Below are 26,492 nucleotides of genomic sequence, written 5' to 3'. Positions count from 1 at the left end.
AATCAAATTCATCTAATATTTGTAAGGGCCTTAAATTCTTATTGCTACATTTTACCTTATCTGATCATACACTCATGCTTGTAACTTCTGTCCCTTCCTGTCAAATATTGGTAATTGTTACCTAATTGCAGCCCTGCTCTATTAACTTTGTTGTTTCCCTTTACTATATCTTCAATTGACTTGCTTCCCCGACTATTTCATTTAAAGTCCTCTCTACTGCCAAAGTTACATGATGCACCAGAACACGAGTCCCACATGCTTTCAGTATTGACTGCCCCAACAGCTCACTCTAATATTTTTGCCAGTGCCCTGTGACCAATCTGAGCTTTACAGTCATCTCTCTAACCTTATTTTCACCATGCAAATTTCCTTGTGGCTCTGGTAACAACCCAAGATTTTCTTCTGAGGTTCTGCTTTTTAAATTTAGTCGCTAGATGCTTCTTTCCTGGACTTATTTAAAATGGTGGTAGCCACATGAGCCATGACAACTGGTTTCCCCCACTTCATGTTTTTCTCCAACCGAGAGCACATTTCCAAAGCCCATCAGGCTGACAAATGCCTGGATACTTGCTCTCAGCTGCAGAGAGCAGAGTTTAACCCGACCACATTGCCGCTTACTACCACTACAGAGATTCTGCATCATGGTTCCTTGGTCAGTTAGCTCATCCATGTTTAACTCCCACACTCAAACAAGTTGAAAGAACGTCATAACTGTTGGACAACCTAAAGGTCTAAAGCTCCTGCACTTTTGTCTCTGCACTTTATGTGCCTCATTAGCAGTCACACCCTCTTGTCCCTGAACACTTGGCAACTCAGAAGCTATAGATACATGCTGCAGATATCTTTGTCCTGAAACACTTAGTGTCCTTAAGCATCCACATTTGTCAATCACAACACATCAACTGCCTTGCCAATCTTAATGCCTTTTAATTAAAATTATCTTAATATAAAACCTTTACCACTAAAATAACTTATTGACTGGATAGACCTTTAACATTTTAAAAAAATTAAACTCTCCCCAACAAAAAGTATACACCAGTCAGTCAATCAACCTGCAGCTTTCCTGGGAAGTGACTACTCACTGTTTCTTCCAAACCATCTCAAGGCCCTCTTTACGCCCACTCTGGTCACCAATGAATGCCGACCTCAGGGTCCTCCTGATGAGAACATTACTTTTAACCTGTTATGAGTTGACTTTTAACATTTATGATCATCTCCTATATTATAAATCTCAACTGAATCATTCCTACATTCTTCAACATCCAAGTCTCAAAGCTCGAGATTCAAGTAGGCAACATACTAACCAAAGTATGATCTTCGTAACACACAGCTAACCATTTTGCCAATAAGAAAAGATATCTTACAATTAAGGGAAAAACTACTAAACATTTAAAAGAGAATGACACATTGATATGGGGCTCAAGTGGAGACATTAAGATTAGGTTACAAAAACACAGACCTTACCAATGGGCTAATTTGCATCCAACTTGTTGCAAAGATATGTGGTTCATCTCCCGATCTTCTAAATCATTCTGCATCAACTTTCTTGTTGACTTTATGTACTTTAGTGAAGACTTCTCCCTGTTCATTTCAATAGCCTTCCAATTAATCAGTAACCCTTCCTGAGCTGTTTGACTTTATCTTTCATCATCTTGACTTTATCTTTTATCTTTATCTTTGAAAGTTGCCACTCAGGTGGCTAGAGCTTGTAAGAATGCCTATGGTGTATTAGCGTTCATTAGCAGAGGGATTGAATTCAAGATTCGTGAAGTGATGTTGCAGCTGTACAGGACTTTGGTTAGGCCACATTTGGAGTACTGTGTGCAGTTCTTGTCGCCTCACTTTAGGAAAGATGTGGAAGCTTTGGAGAGGGTGCAGAGAAGATTTACCAGGATGTTGCCTGGAATGGAGAATAGGTCGTACGAGGATAGGTTGAGAGTGCTAGGCCTTTTCTCGTTGGAACGGCGAAGGATGAGGGGTGACTTGATAGAGGTTTATAAGATGATCAGAGGAATAGATCGAGTAGACAGTCAGAAACTTTTTCCCCGGGTACAACAGTGTGTTACAAGGGGACATAAATTGAAGGTGAAGGGTGGAAGGTATAGGGGAGATGTCAGGGGTGGGTTCTTTACCCAGAGAGTGGTGGGGGCATGGAATGCGCTGCCTGTGGGAGTGGCAGAGTCAGAATCATTGGTGACCTTTAAGCGGCAATTGGATAGGTACATGGATGGGTGCTTAAGCTAGGACAAATGTTCGGCACAACATCGTGGGCCGAAGGGCCTGTTCTGTGCTGTATTGTTCTATGTTCTACGTTCTATGTTCTATCAAAACTATTATCTCGATTACTCATTTTTAAAATAGTTTAATCATGAACACATTACACAGGTACATTCTACAACTAATGTGCATCGGGTTAAGCCTTTCACCACATAAAGCAAAACTTTTGAAGGGACCACAATTCACCCGGTAGCACTAAAAACATAAACAACAACAAATTTGGCATGCAAACAGCACACCACAGGAACATAGAGGTAGTAGGACAATCAAACCCTTGAACTTGCTCCACCGTTCTAGATCATGGCTGATTATCCAAATCTCCATCATATTCCCGCACTATCCCCATATCCCTTGATATCCTGAGTAGCTAGAAATCCATCAATCTGTCTTGAACTAAATGAGAGCTGCCACTGCCCTTGGCAGCACAGAATTCCAAAGATTTACTAAGTTATGTGTTTAATGTGTTCCTCATCATCTCACCTCACTCCTTTCGGCATCTACTGTCTTGCCCTTCAAGAATTTTGATGAGGTTACCTGTCATTCTTCTAAATTATAGAGGATACAGCACAATGTCCTCTACCTCTTTCCATAGGATGGTGCCTCCAGCCTAAGAATCAGTTTTGTGAACATCCAATGAACTCCATCTACTGCAATTATATTCTTCCACAGGTTAAAAAAGACCAAAACTGCCTGAATACTTCAGGCGCAATCTCAGGTGTTCTATATAACTCAAACAAGACTTCCTTGCTGCTGATAACAAATCCTGGTGTGGTAAAGACTAATTTGCCTTTTGCCTCCAAAATTGCTTACTGCACCTGCAAACTAGCTCTCGTTGATTTACCAAACAAACCACCTAAGGAGGAGATCAATACTCTCCAATTCTTCATTATTTGAGCAATATACTGCACCTTTATTCCTCCTACCAAAGCAGACAATTATACAAGCATTCCATGTGCCTTGTTTTTGCTCACTCACAGCCTGTTTAACTGTTTTGCTTCTCTCCAACTTTCATTTAAAAAAATCCAAAAGCAGACAGCATGAAATGCCCAAGGAGAGATATTTGCCTAACAATACCTGAACAAAGTGCAAGAGGGAAGAGGGCTTTTGTTTTAAGAAAAAAGGAGTACTGTCACCAAGTAACTGAAGCAGGAATGTCTTTCCTACCCACCTAAACTAAATTCCAAAATTGGTTCATCTGGATCCTGGCTGTTAGCTAGAAAAGAAGACAAGTTTATGATTAGAATACCAAAGAATAAGACAAATTAATAAATTCAATATCTAAAATATTCAAATTAGTAACCAATAATCAACTGTAGAAAAATATAACATCAAACCTTTAAATTGAATAACAAATATTTTGATATTAATGTTATAATAAAGCAATAATTTAATACTCAAATCTTGTTTCAACATTCCTGCTGATCTACTATAGACAAGATGGGCTTTCTACAGACCAGGCCTCCATGCTTTCAGTTGAGACAGTAATATTGCCAAGGCTTGTATAATAAAAGTTCAAGTCAGTGGATTAAGTTGGCTATGTAGAGATAGATGACATTTCGAAAAATTCAGGACAGCAGTCATCTTATTTCAATACACATTAATCTGTCATGAACATTATGATTAAAACTGCCTGGCATTAAACCACAATAATAAACAAGAAATGGTTTGAGGAAATTGATAAGTGCATTATCTGATGCAGTGCTGAGCAAATACGATCAGTACATCTTGGACGACAGAGTGATAGAGATGTACAGCATGGAAACCGACTCTTCGGTCCAACTCATCCATGCCAACCAGATATCCCAACCCAATCTAGTCCCACCTGCCAGCACCCGACCCATATTGCTACAAACCCTTCCTATTCATATACCCATCCAAATGCCTCTTAAATGTTACAACTGTACTAGCCTCCACTACTACTTCTGACAGTCATTCTATACACGCACCACCCTCTGCGTGAAAAAGTTGACCCTTAAGTCTCTTAAAACTTTCTCCTCTCTCCATAAACCTATTCCTTCTGGTTCTGGACTCCCCCACCCCAGGGAAAAGACCTGTCTATTTACCCTATCCATGCCCCTCAGTTTTATAAACCTCTATAAGGTCACCCTCAGCCTCTGACACTCCAACCTCAGCCTATTCAATCGCTCCTTATGGCTGAAATCCTCCAACCCTGGCAACATCCTAGTAAATCTTTTCTGAACCTTTCCAAGTTTCACAACATTCTTCTGATAGGAAGGAGACCAGAACATGAGAACTATTTTATGTACATCTCTCAAAAATTATAATTTATGTCCACTATCTTTGTCAGAAAATGTAAGGTCAACAGAAAGTGAGATTGTGTGCACACAGAGATGATCTATCAACTTATTTGCTTTCAAAGTGACTGATGGACTTAAAGTTGAAGATTACAAAATAAACTGATAAATGACAATTGAAGTAATGGTGAAGGATATAAATTAAGGGTTCTTAACAGCACACTACTTCCAACTAAACATGAAAGAATTGTAAACTGTGAGGAGAATAGTGTGGAACTCCAAAAAGACACAGACAAATTGGTGAAGTGAGCAGACAGGAGACAAATGAGGTTCAAAGCACAGAGATTTGAAGTGATGCATTTTAGTCAGATAAACATTTAAAGACAAGAGAAAATAGGGGGTAAAATTCTAAAGCTGGGGTAGGAGCAGAATGGCCTGGTTATATATGTGCACAGATCATTGAAGCAGGAGGACAGGTAGATGGAGCAGTTACTAAAGCATAACATGCCCTCTGCTTTAATAATAGGGGAATTGTGTAAAAGAACAGGGAGGTGAAGTTGAAGACACTTGTTATATCTCACAGTTGGGTACTGTCTCCAGTTGTGGTTGCCAAGTAGCCCTATGATCATCTGAGATTGTGGCATTTTCTTTGTTACTAATTTAGTTGACACAAAGGTCATGTCTGGAACTATTAATTGTAATAATGACTTCTTCCATCGCTTAACTAGATGAACTGATGGTGCTTATCCTGTGTCATTGTTGTATTGCCCTAAGTGTCATTGTTAATAACATCAGTCCTGTTGAAAGCAGCACTGAGACTACAGAATATATAAAATGTTTGAAACTCTATTAGTGATTTATCAGTTGAGATAATCTTCCACCAATACAAAAATAAAGGCTACTTAACAGTTGAACAAAGGCTGGTATTCAGTGTTGATTTGAAGCACAGAATCTTTACAGTGTGGACGCAGGCCATTCAGCCTATCAAGTCTACACTAACAACACCCCCACCCCCTCCAAAGAGCATTGCGCTGAGACCCACCCCTCTAGCCTATCCCATAAAACTACATTTACCATGGCTATTCCACTTAGCCTGACATCGCTGGACACTATGGGCATTTTGGGTGGCCAATTCACCTCACCTGCACATCTTTGGATTGTGAAACCAGAAAACCCAGAAGAAACCCACGCAGACATGGGGAGAATATTGTGTGGAATTTGTACAACTGCCCAAGGGTGGAATTGAACGCAGATCCCTGGTACTCTGAGGCAGCAATGCTAACCACTCTGCTGCCCTGAATAGTGAGAAGTACAATATTTTCTCAGTAGTTTGAAACCAATATCAAAAAGTTCATAAGAACAAAGACAATGAATTAATCAGCTTATTCATGTGTGGTTTTAATTAAGTTGACACACAAGGTCATGTTTCTGAGAGTACTCAGTCATCCTCCATTTTTACTTAATTTAGCACTAAGTGATGTTGCATAGTTGGGTATGCACGTTAACTTCTAGATTAAAGAAATTGAAATGCATGATGAAAGGATTGCCACAGATGGATCTGTGAGGCAACGAAACAGAGATAAGACTGAAAGATTTGGCAGAGCTAACTTATGAAAAAGGGGATGCAATTTAATATTCTTAAAAATGAACAATTCATTCTCATATTACATCATTCACCCAGCATTGCAATGGGAGTGATTTGAAGTTCTGTTCCCCCAGATTTGCAGATTTTTTGTTATGCTTTAGTAAAATACCATCATAACCTCCATCAAATCTTGATTCACCTGAAGGGAGATAAAAAAATTAAGTGAAGAAACAAACTCAGCTACTTTGATATTAAAAATTTAAAGCAAGCCCAAAAATAACTCAAGCCAAATTAAATGTAATGGATTTAGTGCAGGGGTCAGAATGTAAGAAATAACAGTAGCCCATCTGACCCATTGAGCCACTTAGTAAGATTATGGCTGAGTTTCTATCTCAGTTCCTCTTTCCTGAATACCTCCATATCGACTAATTCAATTAATTACTTTAGTATCCAAAAATGTATTCACATGACTTTTGAACATATTAATTTGCTTAGTATCCGCAGCCTTCTGGGAAAGGGAATTTCAAAAAGACTGACAACACTTTGGAATGAAGAAATATTTCATTTCAGTTCTAAATGGCCAATTTTCTTATGCTTAAATTTCACAAACCCTAACTCGAGACTTCACAGCCAGGAGAAACATTCTTCAAATATCAATCTTACTATATCCCTAAAGTCTGAAATTTACCGAAGTTTCATTCATCTCCTGAACTATACAGACCCCTCTCTAGTGAGGATATGGGAAATTGTGCATTAAGACATGAGAGCTACACAACACCACCCATCTTGCTCACCTGAAAGTGTCTCCCATGATATGGTGGGCAGGCACAGAAATCACTAAGCCACACACTTTTTCTAAATAAATGACAGCCAATTAAGGTTCTTAACAGGCCAATTGACTAAAATAATACATAGCTCTTGCTAAAATACATTTATAGTAGGGATGAAGAAGCCACCTTTTAATCAAGTTCTAAAAAGATGGATAGGGAGCTCCTCAGTCATCGGGAGTATACCCTAGTTGCATCCTCCCAACTTCACACCCCAGGATGGCACCACCTTTAATTACACCTGGTGAGTTCTCTTTCCCACCTGTTCCCCACCCCATGTAAAATCCAAATTTACACAACAATCTTAAAACGAAGGAGAGCTTGGAGCAGCATAATGCACCATCTGCAAGATGCACTGCAGAAATTCAAAGAACCTTAAACAGCATCTTCCAAACCCATGACCACTTCAATCTAGAAGGACAAGGTCAGCAAGTAAATGAGAACATGACCACCTGCTATTTCAACCTCCAACCCACTCACCATCCTGACTGCATTGTGGGCCTACCTGTGGCACACAGACTATAGTAGCTCAAGAATGCAGCTCACCATCACTATCTGTTGGCCAACTAGGGATATGCAATAAATGCTCCCCCAAACAGCATGCTGACCTCCCATTAATGAACAAAAAAGCTAGCAGATGTGAAGAATAAGACTGCATGATGGTGTTACTAATAACGGTTATCTAATAAATGCTACATTGATCAGCAAACAATCACAAAACAAATCTTTGGGCATTTCAGTGTGCAACAATTTACCAACTGCAAAGTGTAAATTCTGCAAGAACCAAAAATCTTTAACATTCAGATACTCAAATCCACTGATGACTGAAGGGCTTTTATTTTCCATACATTGCATTTCTGTTATGCAAAAATTGTTCCTACTATACTGCCTTAGTTGCAACATTTGCCCAAAGAAAATTGCAGCAGCTAATACAATACACTTAGTATTTTAATGTTTATCTATTTTTTCAGTTCAGAAAACCTCCCTATTCAGCATCTATAGAATTAATAAGTGTTTATAAGTAATTCATCTTAACTGATTAGCTAATTTGGAGGAAGTTCTGCATTAAAGCTAGATTTCTTATTGGAGGAAGGAAAGCAATTTCAAGTATCTCAAGAGTAGGCATTATAAGACTAGATTAGTTAAAAAAAATTACTGCAAATTCAAAAAACTTAGACATTTACGTTTTTAAGAGCTTATATGTTAATATCAAGTATAATAGCAAAGTCTCATTGAAATCATTAGATCTTCAAAACTTTAGCAAAAGGCGGCACGGTGGTTCAGTAGTTAGCACTGCTGCTTCACAGCGTCAAGGACCCGGGTTCAATTCACACCTTGGGTGACTAACTGTATGGAGTTTGCACATTCGCCCCATGTCTGTGGGGGTTTCCTCCGCATGCTCCGGTTTCCTCCCACAATCCAAAGATGTGTAGGTTAGGTGAATTGGCCATGCTAAATTGCCCATAGTGTTAGTGCATTAGTCAGAGGTAAATGTAGGTGAATGGGTCTGGGTGGGTTGCTCTTCAGAGGGTCAGTGTGGACTTGTTGGGCCGAAGGGCTGTTGCCACACTGTATGGAATCTAATCTAACCATTTAATCTTATAGCCAGCCAACCAATACCCAATTTACAGATCTTCATAAATATTCCATTTTTTTTTTCAAAACTCATCTGTCATTTTAAAAAATCATGCATAAAAAAGGTGTTTCTAGGCAAACGATTTCAAAATAATTGTGTAGAAAGAAAACTCACCTGTAAGAGATAAACTTAACATATCTGAAGACATATCAAATGTTGAAGCTCGCTGCATTGATCTGGCTTTAACGTGCCGAGGGCTTTGTTCCTTTGTTGTCATTTTTCATGAGAAATGTTTAATTATTTTGTCAGTCGGAGTTCAAATTGCAAGTTTGCGCTTTTATATGAATAATCAGGCAGAATTACTTTTTTAGGGAGTTTGGAATTCTGAAACAAAGGCAGACAGTTCAGGTTAAAGTGTTACATTCCTGGGACATTTAGCCTTACAGATTCTCCAGCACTGATCATGTAATAGTTTCGAACAAAGTAATCTCGTGTCTTTATCCACAGAACTATTGAGATGTTTGAAAAACTCAGGACGGATGCTTGACAATTCTGCACATTTAGCAATCCAGCAGCTCATGAAGTATGCATCTCCAGTACTGTCAAGATTCAGGAGATAACATCCATTATATTTGGAATGTTGCTGAAGACACCTCCCTAAATGAAAATTTCCTTGAAAAATACAAATCGCCAACAGAAGTCATGAATTCGTGTGGACATGCTAGATTTAGAGTTAAAAAACCAATAGCAATGAACAAGTCATTCAGCCAACTGCCACAATGCCAGTTCTTTGACACTTATCAAATAAAACCCATTTTTCCGATTTTTCCATAGCACTGCAAATCTTCCCTTTTAAGTGATAAATTGGATTTCCTCATCTGAAGATTACTATTAAATTTGCTACCATCATCCTTTTCAGTACATTCCAGATAACAAATCTGCTTAAATAAAATCTGATGTCCATTGTTTTTTGGATAATCTGCAACCTCTGGCTAGGAGATAGAAATCTTTCCAATTTCTATATTTACATTCATGGTTCTTAATGTCAGGCAATCTAATGTCAGCAATGCAATATAATCAACAAAATTAGAGTCAACAATGCCAAAAAGTCGTTACCCAGTTTGGCATTCAACTACAAAAGTGATTGTGTTGGTCCTCAATTGAAGAGGAAAGTCTGAGTACATTTCCAGTTTAGATTTTCAATTCAGCCAAAAGTATACATTTGATTGACTAAGCTAGAAACAGGAAATCAGATGGGTGGCCTCTTGATCAATAGCAGGGATGGTTGAACCAACAGCTCGCATTTTCCCCAGAATCAACAATACATTAGTCATGGAAAGTGAAGCAGGATAATGAGAAAGAAAATGAAAGCAGCCCAACAGGACTGGGGTCTTGTTGCTTTCATTCTTCCTCAGACGTTGATGCTCTACATAGAAGAAGCTTTGAGAAATGGTCCAGGATTCTCGTTTGGTAGGAGATATTAGGTTGAGCCAAGAGGGAGGAAATGATCTGTCACATTTAAAAGACAAATACTACTAAATTCATCAATATTATGACGACTATTTTAATTCAGTTTAATGCCAAGATGATGTCTTCACAGTAATGGTGATATAGATTACTTTGTCATAGATCAGCAAAATTTAAATCCAGTACTTTTGTTTTAAAAAAGTACCACTATTATACATCCTATGCAAATCATTCAGGTACTGCTGGCAACTTCCACAAGAACATAGGAATGTGTTTCAGTGAACAGAAAATGTATTAATAGTTTGCAATGCAAATCACTACTTCTAAGTTAACACAAATTTGAAAGATGGAGCAGCTTACCCATAAATGGCATCACTGAAGTCGAACAGGCAGTTGTACATTCACATGCACGCACATGGCAAATTCCCAAACTCAAGCAAAAAGCGAAATGCCAATTCAGACACAGGCCACTTCCAAACATCTAGTGCCCCATTATTGCATAACACGGCAACTTGCTAGTAGTATGCTTCCAAAAAGGGAGCTGAAAAAGAAGACATGATTAAATTTAACTTAAGGAATTACTAGCACAGCAGAAATTAAAATAAAGTACAATCTACAGGAAAAAAAAACCTAGAAACCATCGAATGCGGTCAAAAACTAGAAGACCATAAACAAATCAAGGGTTTTAAGTTAGGCATGATACAGATCTGTATCTCATGAACTGACTGTATAACCTTTAAAAGACCTCCGCTGTTGTTTGTGCGCATGAACCCTTACAAGCATCTACCAGCTGATCCTTCCTAACATTGGATCTAGTTTGTAGAATTGTTAAAAATAGTGCAATAAGTTACGTGTCATACAAATTATTTGAGACATGAAGCATTTGCATAAGGAATTCAATATTTATCAACAAACCTTGCATGAATTTACTGCATGAGTTTCAAAATTCAATTCATATTAAAAGGTATTCATCCCACAGCACAAAACGTGTTCTTGGAGGACAAATGACTTACTTAACAAAGCAAAAATAAAATTGAATGTCAAAAATTTACTGCAGTGAAATTGCATTCCACTATCCTCTCCATTATTGTTTAAACTAAGTAGCTTTCTTTTCATCCTCTTTCCTTTATCTAGATATTTAATTTTTATCCCTGAGCAGTTTCAAAGCTAAGAACTCAGAACACGATGCAGAGAGAAATCAGACAATTGATATCTAGCAGTACTAGAAGAATTAGTTGCGCTGAAAGCACTTTTCAATTGTCTCAGTAACCAAAACAGACAATATTTCAGATATCATCTGATCAGACTACATATGGTTCTAGACTAACACTGCCAATCAGCACTCTTACGGAGTGGTCAAGACACAACAGCCCACCTGCTTTAGTATGTACCAAGAAAGCTTGAAACAAACAAGTCATCTGTTGAAGGAAATGTCAATTATATTATGGTCTCCTTCAAAACTTCATTCAATACTGGACCTGACACATCAGATCCCAAAACTTCAAATATTATTGTGCAAAGTGTGCAAAGGTTTTAAATGCAGTCATGCCATGTCATTCTAACATGCTTTACATGTATGTAATCTTAAAAGCGTCTTTAGAAATGTTTCAGGATAACATAGCCCAGAAGTCTGAATACATTCATCATATGCACTCACTTCCAGTTGAAATCATTCATGAATATTGTTGAAAGGACATGTTACCAAAGTTCTCATCTTTTACTCATCAGGATAAAAACAACAAATTTCAAAATATCTCAAATTTATACAACAGGACAAAAAAAACCAAGACTTTGATTGGTGTAAATAATCACTATATAGAACTAAGGACAGCTTGTTTTTCCTGTTGTTCACATTTGAGATATATGGCTTCACCGAGGCAATTTGGCATAGACCAGTCACTTTTCATACCTGAAAGTTGCAGTCCTTAGCCCAGTTGTACGTTTGTGTATGACTGAGCAAGTGGTGATTTGATTAGGATTGCCACTGTTTTACAGAATAGCTTTAATGCACTCTATTGCTGTAGCAACCTTGCAAGGTAAGCAAATGACCTTGGCTAAATTGCTGATAAGGCTAAATAAGCGTCAATTTCTATTATCACAAGGCTTCCATCAGTCCAAGCAAGATGTCTGCCTCCCGTACAAGTGGGCAACTTGCTGTATGCATCAGTGGCAATATATAGACTGTACATACTAGACCAATGAATCAAACAGCATGTTTTTTTGGTTGCTCCCAATAGGCAGATTACAAACTGTACTCAATCAGCCATGCTTACAAAACCAAAAAAAAATGTCGATAAGGGTCCCCACAGTAGGCTAATATACAAAATGCAGAGGAATGGGATTGTGGGAGACATAGCAGTTTGGATCAGTAATTGCCTTGCTGAAAGAAAACAGAGGGTTGTAGTTGATGGAACATGTTCATCTTGGTGTCCAGTTACTAGCGGCGTGCCACAAGGGTCGGTGTTGGGTCCGCTGCTGTTCGTCATTTTTATAAATGACCTGGGTTAGTAAATTTGCAGACGACACTAAGGTCGGTGGAGTTGTGGATAGTGACAAAGGATGTAGTAGGTTGCAGAGAGACATAGATAGGATGCAGAGCCGGGCTGAGAGGTGGCAAATGGAGTTTAATGTGGACAAGCGTGAGGTGATACACTTCGGATGGAGTAATCGGAATGCAAAGTACTGGGCTAGTGGTAGGATTCTTGGGAGTGCGGATGAGCAGAGAGATCTCGGTGTCCGTGTACACAGATCCCTGAAAGTTGCCACCCAGATTAACAGGGTCATTCAGAAGGCATACAGTGTTTTGGCCTTTATTAAGAGGGATTGAGTTCCGGAACCAGGAGGTTATACTGCAGCTGTACAAAGCTCTGGTGTGGCCACACTTGGAGTATTGTGTACAGTTCTGGTCACTGCATTATGAGGAGGATGTGGAAGCTTTGGAAAGGGTGCAGAGGAGATTTACTAGGATGTTGCCTGGTACGGAAGGAATATCTTACAAGGAAAGGCTGAGGGCTTTGAGGCTGTTCTCGTTAGAGAGAAGAAGATTGAGAGGAGACTTAATAGAAACATACAAGATAACCAGAGGGTTAGATAGGGTGGACAGGGAGAACCTTTTTCCAAGTATGGGGATGGCAAACATGAGGGGACAACTTTAAAGTGAGGGGAGATAGGTATAAGACAGATGTCAGAGGTAGTTTCTTTACTCAGAGTAGTAAGGGTATGGAATGCTTTGCCTGCATCGCTAGTAGATTCGCCAAGTTTAAGTGCATTTAAGTCGTCATTGGACAGGCAAATGGACGTACATGGAATAGTGTAGGTGGGATGGGTTTCAGATTAGTATGACAGGGCGGCGCAACATCGAGGGCCGAAGGGCCTGTACTGCACTGTAATGTGCTATGGTCTATATGCAATTCTGTAATTGGACAGCATTTGCTGAACAATCCTGAATGTGCTAATCATTACTTGAACAAACAATTTAAGATAATCAGTCAAGCTCATTTAAAGTTGCTGGAAAAAATATATATTCATGTGAAGCCACCAGTGCTCTGCAAACAAAAAACACAAAAAGAAACATGTTTAACCCTGTGACTTCTCAGAATTGCCTGAGTGCTTTGTAAGTCAACAGCTCTTCCTTTGCTTCACAGCAAACCCTCAACAACAGTTGATTTGCCAACCAATCAGCTCCCTTTCCCCTATAATATAAGTTATAGTATTTTGAAACTTGCCAATATTGTACTTGCCCTAACGGGTGCAAGACAAAATTCTTCATCAATATATTTAACTTTTTGCTAACAAGTGACATACACACTCTGACCTATACACACTAGTGACAGACTTACACACACAGCCACACAGTTTCATATGTTCACTGAGAGCTAGCCAATGGTCCTTCTCCAATGCCTTCAAAACATTTTCAGACACTGCATTCCACACCCTACTGGCTGGGTGACGAGGTTTTTGTCCCTCACTTCCACTTTTGCACAAACCCTCCACCCTCTCTCATTCTTGTTCCTTTTACGAACTGAAACAGCTTCTCCCAAATGACTCTGTCCAGCTCCTGCACACAATTTTGAAAACCCCTAAGTGGTGATGGAGTTTAATTATTTTGGTAACGCAAACCAGGGCAGAACTTATACAGTTAATGGTAGGGTCCTAGGAAGTGTTGTTGAACAAAGGGACCGAGGTTCATAGTCCCTTGAAAGTGGTGTCACCGGTAGACAGGGTGAAGGTGTCGTTTGGCATGCTTGCCTTCATTGATTGGAGCATTGAGTATAGGAGTTGAGATGTCATGTTATAGCTGTACAAGACATTGGTGAGGTCACTCTTAGAATACAATGTTCAATTCTGCCGTAGAAAGGATGTTGTTAAGCTAGAATGGTGACAGAAAATATTCACCAGAATGTTGCCGGGACTGGAGGATTTGAGTTATAACAGGAGGCTGGATAGGCTGGTTCCTTTTTCCCCCCGGAGCATCAGAGACTGAGGGGTGACCTTAGAGGTTTATAAAATCATGAGGGGCATATATAGGGTAAATAGCCAAGGTCTTCTCCAAGGGTAGGGGAGTCCAAAACTAGAGGGCATAGGGTTAAGGTGAGAGGGGAAAGAGTTAACAAGGAGCTAAGGGGCAACCTTTTCATATATGGAACAAGCTGTTGGGGCAGTGGTAGAGGAGGGTATAATTATAATATTTAAAAGACATTTAGACATGTACATGGATAGGAAAGGTTTAGAGGGATAAAAGTCAAATACAAGCAAATGAGACGAGTTCAGGTTAGGAAATCTGGCCAGCATGGATGAGTTGGACTGTGCTGTCTGACTTTACGATTGCAAGTAGATCTATTATCTAATCTAGTTTCTCATGTTTTAACTGATTCCTTTTAAAATTGGCTGACTTGGGATTCAGAGATTAATGGCAAAACCTGAATAATTGTTCATTTGTCAGTGCATTGGCATTTGCTGATTATACAACAGCAAAATAAAGTCAGTTCATCATACGTAAAAACATTACATTCAAAGCCTGGTCTCCATTTTTTGATAGGTCAACTCACTAACAAAATCACTTTTTCATCAAATTTCTCCCAGAAACATAACCAAATTCTGTTCAAGGGCCCTTTACCACCGCGTGCCTTATTAATTCCACATAGCAGTTTCAATGAAATATTTTACAATCTTTTGATTTGTTTTAGTACACATCATCAGTGAGTGCAGGAGCCTGCAATTCAATCCCTTGGGCCTGCTCCTTAAATTTACTGAAATGTCTCAGCATTCATTACATTCTGGGTAGTGAATTTCATAGAGTCACAATCTTTTGAGAGACGTAGTTCCACATTTGCTTTAAATTTACTACCCCTGATCTTAAAACTATTACCTCTGGTTCTAGATTGCCACATAAGAGGTCACCCTCTCTACATGTACTATGTCTGACCCCATTAGGATCTTATATACTTCAATTAGATAGCCTTGCATTTTTCTAAACTCCAGAGCGTTTAAACTGTTTAATCTCTCTTCATAAGACAAACATCATCAATCCAGGGAACCTTCTCCGAACTGTATTCAATACAACTATATCCCCCCTGAAATAAGGGGATTTGTCTGCCTGTAGTCCCAATAGTTTGCTCAGTACCCTTTCCCTCGTGATAATGATTGCTTAAAATTAGTCACTTTCTATAACCTTTACGTTACCTGTTACTGTTTGAGTGGTACTGGAGTCTGCCAGTGAAAACGGAGGCAAAATATTGATTTAGTGTAAGATGAAGGGCTTTTGCCCGAAACGTCGATTTCGAAGCTCCTTGGATGCTGCCTGAACTGCTGTGCTCTTCCAGCACCACCAGTTCAGATATTGATTTAGTGTGTCTGCCATTTCCATGCTTCCCACTATTATCTTCCCAGTCTCATCCTCCAAGGTCCAACATTCACTTCAACTATTCTCTTCCCTTTTATATACTCAGACAATTTTGCTGTCCACACACACCGCCTCACAGATTTAACACACACTGCACTCACTACATACACTTTCTCACACTCTCAACCCCCAACCCAGACAGAGAGAGAGAGAGAGAGAGAGAGAGAGAGAGAGAGAGAGAGAGAGAGAGAGAGAGAGAGAGAGAGAGAGAGAGAGAGAGAGAGAGAGAGAGAGAGAGAGAGACCCACACACACACAGACAAAGACCCACATGCACACGTATATTTTGTGGGGTGAATTTGTACTTGCAGGGTTACAATGTACTTTGCTCAAAAACTGCATGCATTTATGTAAAACTCCATTATCTCACTTTTTAGATTAGAATCAATCTAATCATCATGGCATAGACAGAGAACACAGGGGGCCAACACCTTCAACATATTGTCTAGCTATCACCATTGTTAACAGCTAACACGAGAATGCAACTTTTAAAAAAAAGTTTTGTGATTTACACATGAAAGAAGTGAAACTATCACTGTATTCTAACAGATGAAAGGCTTAACAGACAATCAATTTTCCAATATATAATTTCAGTTACATAACACTAAATTTTTGCTATAAATTCTGTGTGTTAGGATTGAGCCCTCCACTACCACCTGATGAAGGAGCGTCGCTCCGAAAGCTAGTGTGCTTCAATTAAACCTGTTGGACTATAACCTGGTGTTGCGTGATTTTTAACTTTGATCTTTTTAGTATTCATTTGATGATCTTTAAAGGTTTTCCGGTCTTCCAGCCTGCCACTGGCCTTTTATAATATAATATGGTTTTTGTCTTTATCTTTAACTTTCTTGCTTAGCCCTGGATGTTTCCCCTCTTTCAAATCTTTCTTCCTCTCTGGGATGTATTAATTAACTCCTAAAACATCTGCCACTGCTTGTCAACTGTCCTACCTCCTAGTCTTCCTGCACAGATCACTAGGACCAAATCTGTCCTCATGCCTATGTAATTACCTTTTCCATTTTAGCCCCAGAATATTAGTGCAGGAATCCAGGTTCTCTCCCTGAAATCGCTAATATGCTGAGATCACTCTTCCCTGGTGGGTCCTTTGCAATGAGATTAATTAATTCCACCTCAACACACATTACCAAGTCCAGAACAGCCTGCTCGCTGGTTAGTTACTCCAAGAAGCAATCTCTAACACATTCAATTAACTTTTCTTCAAGGCTACCCTAGCCAATTTAATTAATCCAGTCTATACGCATATTAAAATCACCCAAGATAATTGCCATAACCTTCTTACAAGCTTCCAGTATGTCCTGGTTTATACTGTGTCCCATTATGGAACTACTGCTCAGAGACCTATAGATTACTCCCACAAGGACTTCTTTACTTTCCTTATTTCTCCAGTTCTTAAACCTAGATTTAAGCCTAGAGAGGAGTTCTTCTTAGAAGCTCTGTTAAGATTGTAAAACCCTAATGAACATTTACAACTGCAGGACTCTCTATTGTCAGACAAGAAGCCTTTTAGTCAAGAGCTTGGTTCATAGGTACAAAGTCTATTGGGGGAGGGACAGAGATTTTTGCTAAGAGCTGCTCCAGTGTTAAGGCAATTTGGAATGATGGGATGGTTTAATTTACTTGGTTTCTTCAGTTGGGGGAAGCACTCTTGCTTTTCCTGGAATATGGGGCCTCGTTTCAGATTTAGTGCCTTTAGTCTCCTTTACTGTGCAGTTTTCTCAATCCCAGATTTGCAGCTGAAATGAGGGCTCAAGGTCTCAATATAACATTTAAATGGCCAACTTGCTTCCGAAAAGTGAATTGGTCAGAACACTCTTTTTCCTCTTTCCTGATTTTGTTAAAACCGGAGGTTAATGGGTTAGCTGAAGATAGCTTTGATTCCTCTTCCAGATGTTTTGCATTATAATCTCTGGCAATACCCCAAACTTCAAACTCTATTAATGGAAACAGATTACTGGTATCAATAGTGTTAATTCCCACCTTAATTTCAAAACCTTAATCAGGTCACCTTGAAGTATTCTCCCAAGAAAAAAAAATGATTCCACTCATATCTATAACTGTTATTTCAAACTTACAGCCCACGAGCATATTATTCCCACTCCATTCACAGGTTATTGAATTCTATGATCTTTCTCAATTATCAGATTTCACTAAAAATAAATTGTTTGGAAATGATTTATCAGATGGATCTTCAGTACAACAAAATGGAGCAGAAAATATAAAGTGCATAGGAACAGGAATAGGCCATTCATCCCCTCGAGCTTGTTCTGTCAATCCATGAGATCACAGCTGATCTGGGGCCTATTTACCTGCCTTGGGCCGATATCACTTAACATTATTGCCAAACAAAAATTTCATCTCAGATTTATAATTAACAACTGATCAAGCATAAATTGCCAATTGTGGAAGACCGCTCCAAACAATTGAAAAAGTTTAGCTTTATCATCTATTCTTGATTTTTTGTTATTACTTTGAAGACTTCGATTCAATCATCTCTTAATCTTCTAAATTTGAGAGAAAACAGACCTAACCTGTTTAATCTCTCTTCATCACTTTACCCATGAAGTCCAGGTCTCATTCTTGCGGATCTAGATGATACTTCCATCAAGACCAAAAAATTCTTCCTAAAATGTGGCACCCATATCAAATCACAGTACTCGAAGTGGGGTCCAACCAGGGTTTTTTTTTAAAAATAGCTACAGCATAACTTCTATATCCTTATATTTCGGTGTTCTCGACATAAAGGTCAACATTCCATTAGCCGCCTTGATTACTTTCTGTACCTGTTTGTGGCATTTTAGAGATCTATACACCAAGGCGCCAAGACTCTTTGGACACCCACTAGTTTTAACTTCAAACTATCTAGATCTAACCTTGTGGTATAAAATAAATAACCTCACTTGCTTACATTGAACTCCACCTACCAGAGTTTTGGTCATTCAACTAGACTAACACTTTATAACTTTACGCTATCTTCTACAATGTCTATAATGTCACCCAACTTTACATCAGAAAAATTGTATACATTATTTTCTGTGCATCATCCAAAGCGTTCATCAATATGTGAATAACTGATATCCTAACAGATTCTTGTGGGACACCACTATTCATATACAGTCAGATGTACAGCATGCAAATAGACTTTTTGGTTCAATTTGTCCTCGCCAATCAGATACCCTAAATTAATCTAGTCCTATTTTCAACCATTTGGCCCATATTCCTCTAAGGAGAAAGTGAGGGCTGCAGATGCTGGAGATCAGAGCTGAAAATGTGTTGCTGGAAAAGCGCAGCAGATCAGGCAGCATCCAAGGAACAGGAGAATCGACGTTTCGGGCATTAGCCCTTCTTCAGGAATGAGTTTCCTCTTTCCTGAAGGGCGGCTTATGCCCGAAACGTCGATTCTCCTGTTCCTTGGATGCTGCCTGACCTGCTGCACTTTTCCAGCAACACATTTTCAGCCCATATTCCTCTAACCCCATCCAGATGCCTTTTAAAATGTTGTAATAGTACCAGCCTCCACCACTTGTTGTGCCAGCTCTTTCCATCCCCACACTTCCCTCTGCATGAAAATGTTGCCCTTTAGGTGTCTTTTATATCATTTCCCTCTCATTGTAAACCTATGCCCTCTAGTTCTGGACTCTATCCATGCCCCTCAAGATTTATGAGCCTCTAAGATCACCCCTCAGCCTCCAATACTACAGGGAAAACAGCCCCAGCCTATTCAGCCTCCCCCTATGGCCCAAACCCTCCAACCCAGTCAACATCCTTGTAAATCTTTTCTGAACTCTTCCAAGTTTCACACCTTCCTACAGGAGGGAGACAAGAATTGTACACAAAATTCCAAAAGTGGCCTAATTCCAGCCCCACCCCCCCCCTCCATATCCTGAACAGCTACAACTTGACCTCCCAACTCCTATACTCAATGCTCCGACCAATTTGAGTATCTACTCCATATTCCGATTTTGTTACTTGCCATTCAACAAATTTCCGAGCATGTAAGTAATTTGCCCTCAATTATGTGGGGTTCTAACCTTAGTTAACAATGTCTTAGGTGGGACTTCATCAAATGCATTCTGGAAGTCCACGTAAACATCATCCACAGAGATTCCACACTCCACCACCTTAGTCACCGCTCAAAAGAAATTCAGGAGTGTTAGACATGACCCATCTGTGGTTGGGAATTCCACAGGTTCACCACTCTGAAGAAATTTCTACTTAGCTCAGTCCTAAATGGTCTACCCAGTGTCACTAAACTAGGACATGAACTTTCCTATAATCTAGAATGTCCATTCTGCATTTACTCTGTCTCGCCCTGTTCAAATTTGATTGGTTTCTACAAGATCCCTTCTCATTCTTCTAAACTCCCGTGAATATAGTCTCCAATTCAATCTCTATGTATCAGTCTAGTAAACTTTTGCTGCAGTTATAGCAAGCGCACCCTTCTTCAGAGAAGAAGGGGACCAAAATTACAAAAGATATTCCAGGCAAGGTCGCGCCAAGGCCCTGTATAATCGCAGCAAGACATCCCTGCTCCTATAGTCCAAACCTCTCTCTAGGATGTCGACCATCTGCTTTCTGAACCACCTGCTGCACATGCACTTACCTTCAGTGAGTGGTGTACAAGGCCACCTTAACCTTGTTGCACATCACCTTCTTCAAATTTATAGCCAGGTAATACATCTTCCTATATGAGCTCCCACAAGTAGATAACCTCACATCACATTCACCTTTTACTGCATCTATGAAGCATTTGTCCACTCGCCCAGCTTATCCAAATCACAGTGAAGCATCTCTACACCCTCCTCACATCTCATCCTCCAATTCACTTTGTTTCACCTGTAAATTTGGAGGTATTATATTTAGTTCCCTCATTCAAATCATTAATATACATCTTAAATAGATGGGGTTCTAGAAATGACTCCTGTAGGACTCCACTAGTTACTACCTGTCATTTGGAAAAAAACCATTTATTCCTCCTCTGTTTCAGTTTTATCCATTTCAATCCACTACCTCAAATCCCATGTGTTACACACTAATCTATATGGGACTGTGTCAATAGGCCCATATAGATTGGTGTGTAACACTTCTGACAGTTCAAATAAATCAAATCCACTGGCATCCCCTCACCAACTCTATGAGTCGCATCTTCAAACAATTCCAGCAGACTCATGCCGATTCTGCCACTGTTTTCTCAAGGGCCACTTCATTAAGAAGATTATCTGGCCTTGGGGATTTATCTACATTCAATCTCAATTTCCATTTCCCCAGTCTCAATTTTCCCAATATCATTTCCCTACCAATACGGATTTTCTTCAGTTTCTCCCTTTCTCTAAACCCTGCATTTCCCAAATATTTCTGCCATGCTATTTATGACCTCTTTTGTCACAAAAGAACCTATGTATTTAGTTGGTCAGCCACTTGTCTGCTCCCCATTATAAATTCCCCTGATTCTCAAAGTAAAGGATCCACATTTACCTTTATCAATCTTTGTTTTCTTCACATACATCTTAGAACTTTTACAGTCAATTTTTATGTTCCCCACAATCTTACTGAATCAATGTCCCCCTTTTTAAATCCATCTCATCATCCTCTTTTGCTGAACTTTAAATTGCTCCTAATCCTTTGGTCTGCTACATTTTTTTGGGCCAAATTTGCTTGGATCTAATACGGTTCCTACTTTTCTTTGTTACCCATAGTTGGGCTACCTTTCCCATTTTAATTTTGCCAGATAGGAATGATTAATTGCTGCAGTTCCTCCATGCAGTCTTTTAATGTTTGCCATTGCCTATCCATCATCTCTTTAATCATACCATTATAGATGCATTTAGATTCAGGGCCCTAGTCTCAGAATCAAAAATATCACTTTCCATCTTAATGAAGAATTCTATCATATTACGGTTGCCCCTCCTTGAGTGGCCTCTCAAAGCTAGATTGTCTATTATTCTTTCTCATTAAACAATAGTCAGTCTGAGATGGCCTGTTTTCTGGTTGGTTCTTCAACATATTGATCCAGAAAACCATTCCATTCAGAGTCCAGTAATTCCTCCTCTACAGTATTATTACCAATTTGACTTTCCCAATCTATATGCAGATTAAAGGCAACCATAATTACAGCTCTCTTTAGTATTTGCCTATCCATTTTCCTGAGCAGCACAAAAACGCCAGCTGTTCCAATCTGTGGGCTGGGTGCATATCTTTACAGCAGCATTTCTTTTTATTCACACAGGGAACATGGGTGGCACTGGGCCAACATTTATTGCCCACTCCTAGTTTTCCTTGAAGAAGTGGTGCTGAGCCACCTTCTCGAAACATGGCAGTGCCTATTCTGCATATAAACCCACAGTAGCGTTAGGGCCTATCATATCAATGCCAGCTGCTGGTGCATCCCAAAGTTCAATTTTAAAGCACACAGGCTTTGGACGCCCGTATCTGTGGATGAGGGAATGCATTCGGCTGCAGTGTCCACTGGAATGTTGTCCTGGGCTGCCAAAGATAGTAATACCAAGAGCAAGCAGCACACTCAAATTACCAGGTACCCACTCTGGCCTTTATGTCAGAAATTGTCGTCATCTTGCTTCCTTGCAGCAGAGGGTGGTGGCGGAGGGTTGTTTTTTGGACTGGAGACCTGTGAACAGCAGTGCTCGGCAGGGATGGATGCAGGGTCAACTTTTGTTTCTCATTTATATGAACGACTTGAATTAGAATTTATGAGGCATGGTTAGCAAGTTTGCGGATGACATCAAAATTGGTGTCATAGTCAACAGTGAAGAAGGTTATCTAAGGTCATAAAGAAATCTTGATTAATTGGGTCAACAGACTGAAGAGTGGCAATTGGTGTTTAATTTGGTTAAATGCGTTTTGGCAGAAACAAAGGGCAGGGCTTAGACAGTTAATAGTACGGCCCTGGGCAATGTTGTTGAACAGAGAGACCAAGGGGATAAGGCACAGAGCTCTTTGAAACTTGCATCATAAGTAGACAGGGTGGTTAAGAAGGCAGTTAGCACGCGTGCCTTCACTGCTCAGACCACTGAGTATATGAGTTGGGACACCATGTTGAGGTTGTACAGGATATGGATGGACGTTTTAGAGTACTATGTGCAGTTTTGGTCACGCTGCTATAGAAAGGATATTATTAAATTGGAGAGGGTTCAGAAAAGATTTACCAGGATGTTGCTGGGACTGCAGGGTTGGAGTTATAAGGATAAGCTGAGATTTTTTTCTTAACTGGAACATAAGAGTGTCTGAAAGTGTTGTGGAAACTGAATCAATTGCAATTTTCAAAAAGGAACTAGATAACCCCTCAATTGAGAAACAAACAGGGCTAGGAAAAGCAAGGAAATGGAACTAATATACAGCTCTTTCAAAGTGTCAGCATACGCATGGTGGGCCAAATGAGTTTCTGGTCGACTACCTTCTATGATCCTAATAAGTCTCTTACTTTGAAATATATCAGCCATGTATTGTTCTGTTCAAATTAGAGCATGCAAAAGAGCTACATTGGTTGGAGGGATTTGGGAGGTGTGTGGTTTGCATTGTATTTATAAAACACAGTGAAAATAGATGGCATGAGCAAAATGCAATGGAAAACAGGATGGAATGTGAGTGGGTTGAATAGTATGAGGAAAGGCAAGGGAAGAAGGAACCATAAGATGAAAGTTTAAAGTAGTACTGTCATAATAAAGATACTCACCTTCAACATTTTAGTGATTAGAAAACATCAGCTAGTTGTGAGAAGATCTGTAGCTCAGGTTAAGGTCCTGGATGTCAGTTTGCTCGCTGAGCTGGAAGGTTCGTTTTCAGACGTTTCATCACCACACTAGGTAATATCTTCAGTGGGCCTCCGGTGAAGCACTGGTGTTACGACCCGCTTTTTATTTGTGTTAGAACAGGAATTGACATCACTGCAGAAAATGACACCAACAACCCAAGGAAACCTAAACACAAAAAGTGGGTAACACCAGTGCTTCACCGGAGGTTTACTGATGATGTTACCTAGTATAGTGATGAAACATCTGAGAATGAACCTTCCAGCTCGGCAAGCAAACTTAGATCCATTAGAAAACATCCTATACAGTGAAATGTCAAAGTCAATTTTACCATGCAACAGTCCCATCAACACATGCAAAGTTGATCCAAACTCCAAGATGAGCAACAATGGGTAAGGGAAATATGGTAGTAAACCAAAAATGAAGAAAAATCTATAATTATCTAGTTTAATACTAGGAACTAAGCTGACAAATCCACAGGAGTTTATTTGTTCCAGCAACACAGGTCAACAAAATCAGTATCCAAAACATATTAGGTTAAATATCTTTGAACAGCAAAAGCACTAATCTACACAGACTTGAAAACAGTAGCAGCTTAACAAATTCATGAAGTGGTTACACACAAATGCTTAGAATACACTTCTGCTACTTACGTACAGCAAGGTTGATTTGCTGGCATCATTTAATGTCAGCTCTGCATTTCTTTGTCTTAAAACAGTATTGCTACTTCATTGTTTCACCTTAAGGAGAAAGAAAGAAAATGGAAACTTAAAGCCTGAAACTAATTTTCTGTTGAAACATTTTTTCTCAAATATTAAGATTAAGGCAGATTCACACTGTTCCAAGTTCTCTCTCTCACCTTGCTTGGAGATATTTAGCATTTCACACTGTTGGCCAGCATATCTTTGCTAAGCTTTAACTCTGGTTTTTTCTGCTAATTAAAGAAAAAGCTAAACTCACACTTAAGACAATATTTGAATTTTGAGATTCACACAATTTAACATGTGCAGGAAACCTTCAACAGTGACTGAATAATAGTCAGACACACCACCCACGCACTTCAGTATAAAATCCAATCCGGTGGACTAAAATTGAGAAAACAGGAAAGGGTCACTGGACTCTAAACATGAACACTTATCTCCACAAATGCTCCCAGACCCACTGTTTCTCCCATAATTCCTGTTTGTTCCAGATGCCTAGTATCTGTGCGAAAGTTCTGTGCTCTATTTTAATGCCTGGTGATGTCCGTTCTAATCACGTCATGACCGCTTGTGGAATCTGAATTCAATTACTGGAATATAAAACTAGTCTCAGTATTGGTGACCAAAAAAAAAAAATCAAAATAGTGAACTAATGAGTCTTTAAAATATTTTTTTGGGAAGAAAATTGCCATTATTGCCTGATCCGTCCTACATGCAACTCTCAACTCTCAGCAATGCTAACTCTGTCATCTGAAATGGCTGAACCAGCAATTCGACTGAAAGTCAATCAAGGATGAGCAATATTGGGTTTGCCACTAATACCTATATTCAAAAAAAAAAATCATAAAAATGCTACAGTTTACAGTTCAGGTAGAGAAAGTACAGATAATTCACTCACCAAGATCTGAGTGAAGTTTACTACGATCCATTTAGCAACCATTTAAAAAAAGTTTGAACACCTCATTCTAACCACTGGAATTATGCCACAGGACATTTCTTTTAAAAACACAACATACAAGCTTCACTGCATAAATAGCAAATAAGTTAACAGTATAGCTTATCTACTCAGGATTACTCTTCTTGCCCGACTCCTACCCCATGCAAATGGTCTTCTAAGCTACTTCCAAATACTTTGCTGCCATTGTTCACTGAAGAAAAGACAACTCCAGCTAGTTGTCTTATCAACTTAATCTGGTTACTTTTACAGCACTTCTAAATTAATCTCCATGTTGCCTTCTTTGGTACAAGACTGTGCAACACCAATGCAAATTCGCCCATTAGTTTCAACCTAGGCATTCTTCAAGTTGTTGCTTTCCCTTAAAATTGAAGATTAAATTTTACCTGCTTTCCATGATCAATGATGATGTTTTGTTTTAGTATAAACTGAGCTTACGGTGTAGATGCATTTAATTATAATTTTACTAAATTCTGTGAGCTGTAAACCACACACAGTCCAAACTGCAATCAATTATTTCATCAAATATCCAGACAATCTGAAACTACAATCTTTAAGGATCATCTCCATAACAATATAACCTACACTGGGCTGTTCTCAAATGGATCTTTTGTTAATTCTCTCTCAAATAATTTCTTCTTTGACCTAATGAAGTAAGTGGGTTATCACTACTTTTGGTGTTCACTGAACACAGTCTAATTTAGCTTTAACTCCCAAACAAAATCATCTCTGAAACACTTGTTGCAAAAATTCCAGACATCCAACTAAATAAGCACACTGTTTATGCTCCAGAAAGTTATGACAAATTGTCACAGAACTCAAAATGTCAATTCAATTGTTTTTTCTCTGTAGATCCTTGCAGACTTCTCCAGCACTTAGTTTTATTCCAATTTGATTGCATTGCACGCAGTGTGAATCACAGATTGAAAGTCTATTCATTGTCTAAAGTTTATATCAGAAGAGTGTGAATAGTCTAAGTATTAGCAAGCAGTCAGTTACTGTTTACAAAAATTAGGTTTAGATGACTTGTTTAGACAGGTACAATTAAAGTAGTTTTCCTGTGACAATCTTACAATATTGCATACCTGCAAATACCTATTGTGCTGTATGACTCTGAGACCACATTTCTCAAATTTTGCACAATTTGAAATATAACCCCCTTCT

General features: G+C 39.1%; 1 protein-coding gene across 18 annotated transcripts in view; it reads right to left on the bottom strand.

Annotated features, from left to right (window-relative positions):
* LOC122550870 (inositol polyphosphate-4-phosphatase type I A) overlaps positions 1–26,492 on the bottom strand; it is a 208,463-nt gene that overhangs the window by 113,122 nt on the left and 68,849 nt on the right. For 13 of the 18 annotated variants that reach the window (XM_043692246.2, XM_043692245.2, XM_043692253.2 and 10 more), the window contains 4 exons: positions 24,326–24,412; positions 10,348–10,528; positions 8,695–8,904; positions 3,446–3,490 (listed from right to left, as the gene is read on the bottom strand). In XM_043692246.2, the coding sequence (XP_043548181.1) occupies positions 3,446–3,490; positions 8,695–8,797 (148 nt within the window). In that variant the 5' untranslated portion in view covers positions 8,798–8,904; positions 10,348–10,528; positions 24,326–24,412. Of the gene's footprint in view, positions 1–3,445; positions 3,491–6,200; positions 6,317–8,694; positions 8,905–10,347; positions 10,529–24,325; positions 24,413–26,492 lie in introns of those variants that run through there. The other 5 variants (XM_087988345.1, XM_087988344.1, XM_043692248.2 and 2 more) reach the window with 4 other exon arrangements.

The sequence above is a fragment of the Chiloscyllium plagiosum genome, unplaced genomic scaffold, assembly GCF_037043375.1.
Source record: "Chiloscyllium plagiosum isolate Xiang-an unplaced genomic scaffold, Cpla_swu_hap1 HiC_scaffold_6, whole genome shotgun sequence".
Taxonomy (NCBI): domain Eukaryota; kingdom Metazoa; phylum Chordata; class Chondrichthyes; order Orectolobiformes; family Hemiscylliidae; genus Chiloscyllium; species Chiloscyllium plagiosum.
The sequence above is the reverse complement of the archived record's forward strand: the minus strand, read 5'-3'. Positions and strand labels throughout refer to the sequence as shown.